Here is a 5,489-nt window from a genome sequence, read left to right on the forward strand (position 1 = left end):
AGGGTCTGTTGGGATGTTAAGCAACGGGGCAGGTTAAAATAGAATCTTCACTTCTGGGGAAGAAGCCCTGAACATTGCAGATTGTTTTCATTTAGGTGGGTCCCATAACTAAACATTTCCATTTCATCACCGGTTTGACCTTTTGCCCAGGCTTCTATTATGAAGATAAAACTTTGTCCATATACTTTGTTAGAAGTTTCCATTTCAGGTAACTATGCTATCATGCACACTGGATTTCGGGAATAGCTTTCTGAAGGTTATCTGTTCAGACATTTGGAACAACATCATCCCCAAATATTGTTTATCTGAGGGTATAGCATTTCTTTGCAGGATGGAATTGTTTAAATAGTGAATTATAACAGTTGTGCATGGTTATAGAGATGTTGTATTGATCTACCTCCTTTCTCCCCCAAGCTTATTAAAAAAAACTTAACCTGCAATCCACCTACCCACCCAAAAGAAATTCCAAATGCATTAAGATCAATTATTTGACAGCAAGGGGTGAACTGAAATACAATGCACATGATACAGTACTCACTTGAATGATCTGGGGAATATTTATTTTATTTATTGATATCCCACCCTTTTAGTCTTACAAATAGCTCAACGTAGCGAACACATCCAATCCACATTCCTCCTCCGATTTTCCTCACAACAACAACCCTGTGGGTTGGGCTGAGAGAGAATGACTGGCCTGCTAAACATGGCAAAAATTAATACTGGTTTCTTATTTTAGTTCCCAGAGTGTCTAGGAAAGCCAGGACAAGATGGTTCCTGCTCTATACACTTCTGAATAACCCCAGCGTCCAAAAAATCCGGAAGCTAAAACCTCTCTCTTATTCAGTGGACTGATCAAATCTTTTGTTGTTGTTGTTAACAGCATATTTTGTGGTTCTTCTGTGGTTCGCAACAATTTAGTATTTGATCCAAGTTGTGATCAGGAGGGGCTTGCTGACATATTCATTTGTTTCCTAAATGAACACTTGCAGCATGGCTATACTAGTGTATTTATTATGTTAATATACCATATTCAATCCCAGTACTGCTATATGATAACTGCAGTGTGATTGTTATATGTGCAAAAATGAAAAGATTTAGCACAACCCACAATGGAGAATGGTTGGCGAAGATGACAGAATTTGCAATGATGTTGAAATTAACTTCCTTAATTAGACAAAAGACAATATCAACACTTATTATTGACTGGAAAATCCTTAGAGTTTTTTTGTTGTTGTTGCTTGAAGCAGAGGAAAAGAAAGTGTAATTTATGGTTTTGATGATTAAAAAAATAGACAATGGTAAAAAGAGAAATTTTTCTCCTTGTAACCATAGACTAAGCAATAATTTTGTATTGGTGCTTGTTATAACTGTAAAGAAAATGGGAAGTCACTCTGTTTCTTTTCATTTTTTATTGTTGCATCTTTGGCTCCCTTCCTTCCTTCCTACCCTCCTCCCTTCCCTCCTTCCTTCCTTCCTTCCTTCCTTCCCTCCTTCCTTCCTTCACCCCGCTCTCTTTTATAATTTATATTAATTCTTGTTAATTTTTTATTTTTGTCTTAAAATATCTAATATAAATTATTTGCTTTAATAGCTTGTATGTATCCCCAAGTTGGAAATCAGGATGGGATTTTGTTTAGCAGACTTTCCAGAGAATAGCAGTAGGAATTCTGGTTCTCCAAATCTGCTTTTAATGAATGTCACTGGAGAGTGCTTTCTGTTTGGGTGTAGAATAAACATTTTGAACATCAGTTGACAGAATGTTTTGGGGTGACAGGAAACCAAATGTGTGTCTCCATCTGGGTCCCTTCTCCAATTTTGCACCATTAAATCCAAATTTCCAAGATCAACTGTTCAAGTCCTCAATTATGTTTCTAATACCAGTGTGAAACTGGAGACAGGCCTCATGAAAGTGCAATATGGATGACCGTACTCAACAATTGATTCAGATTATACCCTTTTCTCCTTGGCCCTTTTCCGTTAATTAAGAGGAATGATTTTCAGTCCACATGGGAAAAGGCTGTGGCAACTAAAATCTCAGCTTTGCTCTTCTCCCCAGGTCTTTTGCTCTGCATGGGAGATGACCAAGCCAAAGCACTCATTAATAATATGTAGCAGGCACAGAGCGCCAATGCGTCTGCCTCCCTCATGGCACACTTAACTAACCACAAAGTATCTAAACACCAAAGGGCCTTTATTCTGGCACAATGGCATACCTTCCCCTCAGGTGTCCTTGAAGGCCAACACAGGAAGGTCCCCTACCTGGAGAGAACATGCCCCTGTGATTCTGACCCTGTAGAAGCAAGAGAACACCTCCAATTGCCAGTACTACAGAGGCATTCATACTAGGCTCATCTTGCCATTATTGCATAAATACCCAAATTATATCTCCCTGCTACTTTCAGACATTAACCCTGCTAACAATAAAATGTTGCCTGGCTTTGCCCAGCAGTGCTTAAAATCTGTCAGATGACCTACGCCATACATTAGTCTTAATGAGCATTTAGTTATTCAAAAGTGCTTTGTACCGTGATAGATTCAGTTTGCTATATACTAAATTGTATGCTCCCTCATATTGATCTAATATTTCTACTTCTCCCTTTAGATTTTTTTAAATCTTATTTTTATATATTTTAGCATTGTTTTTTCTTTACAATTATATTTTGTTGTATCCTTTGTACTTTTTAGTTTTGTGTATCCCATCTTCCTTCAGTATAAGATCTATAAGGTCTATGACTGTATTAAAGATTTGAACTTTTGAAGGTATATGTGTGTATGCCATAATATGATTCTTATATACAGTAACTCTTTTGCCCTACAGCAGGATGAGGGAAATTCAATGTGCCATTCAGATGCTGTTGAATATCAACCCCAATCCTCTCCATAGACATGTCTAGTAGTCATGGATAATGGAAGATGTTCTTTAGGAACTTCTGTAGAATGCAGAAACTTTTATTTGCCATGGTGGCACAGTGGTTAGAATGCAGTACCACAGGCCACTTCTACTGACTGCCGGATGCCTGCAGTTCGATTTTCACCAGCTTAAGATTGACTCAGCCTTCCATGCTTCCAAAGTCGGTAAAATGAAGGCCCGGATTGTTGGGGGCAATATGCTGACTCTGTAAACCACTTAGAGAGGTCTGTAAAGCACTGTAAAGCAGTATATAAGTCTAAGTGCTAATGCTATTGCTAAAGGTCATGGATGACAAAACCCAACTTACTGTATTCGTGTTAATGTTATCTTTGGATGGTATAAGAATAAGAGAGAAAATGCTGTTTAATACCAATATACGAAAAAAAAATGACTTATTCCTGTCTCATTCATGTGCAGGGGATGAAATAAAAATAAAATAAAGATACAGGAAAGAAAGAAAAGATAGAGAAAGAAAAAAATAAGAAAGACATATATGTGCCAAAGTTAGATGCAAATGAAGAAAACCTTTTAAAGAGTTCTGTTGACATCTTGTCCTCTGTAATCTTTGCTTGTCATAACTAGAAAAAAAAATGTTAAGAGGTTTATTTATAGTAAAGCATGTTCTAAAATCTGTTCTATATGGGGAAACTTTCCACCAAACAGTACCTAAGAAGCATGAAAATTGTACAGATAGTCCTCAACTTACAGCAGTTCATTTAATGAGCAAAGTTACAACGGCACTGAAAAAAGTGACTTATGACCACTTTTCACACTTACGACTGCTGCAGCATCCCCATTGTCACATGATCAAAATTCAGATGCTTGGTGACTGGTTCATATTAATGATGGTTGCAGTCTCCCAGGGTCATGTGATCAGTTTTTGTGACAAAGTTAATGGGAAATCCAGATTCCCTTAACAACCTTGTTTACCAGCTGCAGGGATTCACTTAGCAAATGTGGCAAGAAAAGTAATAAAATGGGGCAAACTCACTCAACACCTGTTTCACTTAACGACATAAATTTTGGGCTCAATTGTGGTCATAACTCGAGGACTTCCTGTATTTCTGTTGACCATGTGTTTACAATAGGTAAATGGACATTCTGGATTGATTTTGCAAATTTAAAAGATAGTGTTCTTGAGAGGGGTGTGATGAAGAGCAGGGGGGCATCCAATTCTGTATTCCAAACCTAATATTGTGCAGTTATTTTGTATTCATATTATATTGTTATTCAATAAAAATTATTTAAAAAGCCAAGCTTTGTTTCTTTTTTTTTTTTTTTGAAGGCTTGCATTTAAGCAGTCCTCCAACTTTGCTTCCCCTAAATATGGAACAATTGGTGTAATCTCTTCCCGCCTATACGGTACCAGCTGTGCAGAGGTGGTATTTAGCAGGTTCTGTCCAGTTCTGGAGAACCAGTAGTGGAAATTTTGAGTAGTTCGGAGAACCAGCAAATACCACCTCTGCCTGGCCCCGCCACCATCTATTCTCTACGTCCCGAGTCCCAGCTGATCGGCTGGTTCTTCTTTTGTTGTCCTGCACAGGAGAACAGAGCTGGAAAGCAGGTTAGTGGGGTGAGGAAGGAATGAGATTTTGCAGTAACCTTCCCCCAAGAATGGGGAGGGAATGGGGATTTTACAGTATCCTTCCCCTGGTATGCCACCAAGCCACACCACACCCACCAATCCACACCCACAGAACCGGTAGTCATTTTTTTTTAATCCCACCACTGCAGCTGTACATGCTAATGGCCTACATCTAAGAGACACTGATATATCTATATATTCTTGCAGGAGTCAGCTGTCATTGAGTGCTGTGTGGCATCACGGCAATATTTATGTTTTCGGAGGATGGATATTGTGTTTGAAAACCATCTAAAGTGTGTGAAGCCTTTTAGAAAGCTAACGCATCATTGTCTTTTCCCTTCAAAAAGGGATGGGAATTTTTTTCTACATTAGATGGTTTGCTTCTAAATGTCTATGGTTCAATCTGAAGTTTCTGAGAGTGGAAAAAAGCAGAGTTGGGAATTACATATCACTCGGGGTATTTCTTGCCCATGATGCAAAGGACCTGAATTTTATATTAGAAATGTGGAAAACATGAAAGATGTTTTTATCATGTCTGGTGGACTTGCAAAAAAAAAAAAAATCTAAAAAACGTTGGGTTCAAATACCCAACTCATAGAATGAGACAAAGAGTTGTAAGAGAAATGAAAAGTAAACCCAAATGATATTGTTTTTATTCTCTTGAAAATGTCTTTAATAAAAATTATATACAAACCCCCGATTGCCCTAAGTGTTGTGCTGGAAAATTGTTCTTATCAATTCACCTTGTGCTTTTCAAAGTCTTACTGTTTTGCATTTGGCATGTTCTCTTGAACTGTTCTTCTGAACCTTGTACTTCCTTGTATTTTTCTGTGTAAAGCCTTTTTTTTTAAAAAAAAAAAAGCCTTATAGTTGTTAAATGTGGTGTCTGCAGATAATGGGAGACTCTTCCAGCTGGTTAGCTTCTACACAAGTTCCTCATTGTGCTGTTATGACAGGCAAATGTTTAACCAAATGTTTGCTTTATGAGTTGCT

At 37.8% G+C, this 5,489-nt stretch overlaps 1 protein-coding gene across 1 annotated transcript in view; it reads left to right on the forward strand.

The window, feature by feature from the left end:
• Positions 1-984, forward strand: part of LOC113444091 (stimulated by retinoic acid gene 6 protein-like) — a 49,512-nt gene extending 48,528 nt beyond the window's left edge. The window contains exon 18 of the mRNA XM_087926333.1: positions 737-984. Within this exon, the coding sequence (XP_087782459.1) occupies positions 737-852 (116 nt within the window). The 3' untranslated portion in view covers positions 853-984. The remainder of the gene's footprint in view (positions 1-736) is intronic.
• The last annotated feature ends 4,505 nt before the right edge of the window (positions 985-5,489 follow it).

This window comes from Pseudonaja textilis, chromosome 2 (assembly GCF_049901715.1).
Source record: "Pseudonaja textilis isolate UNSWEBS1 chromosome 2, rPseTex1.2, whole genome shotgun sequence".
NCBI lineage: Eukaryota > Metazoa > Chordata > Lepidosauria > Squamata > Elapidae > Pseudonaja > Pseudonaja textilis.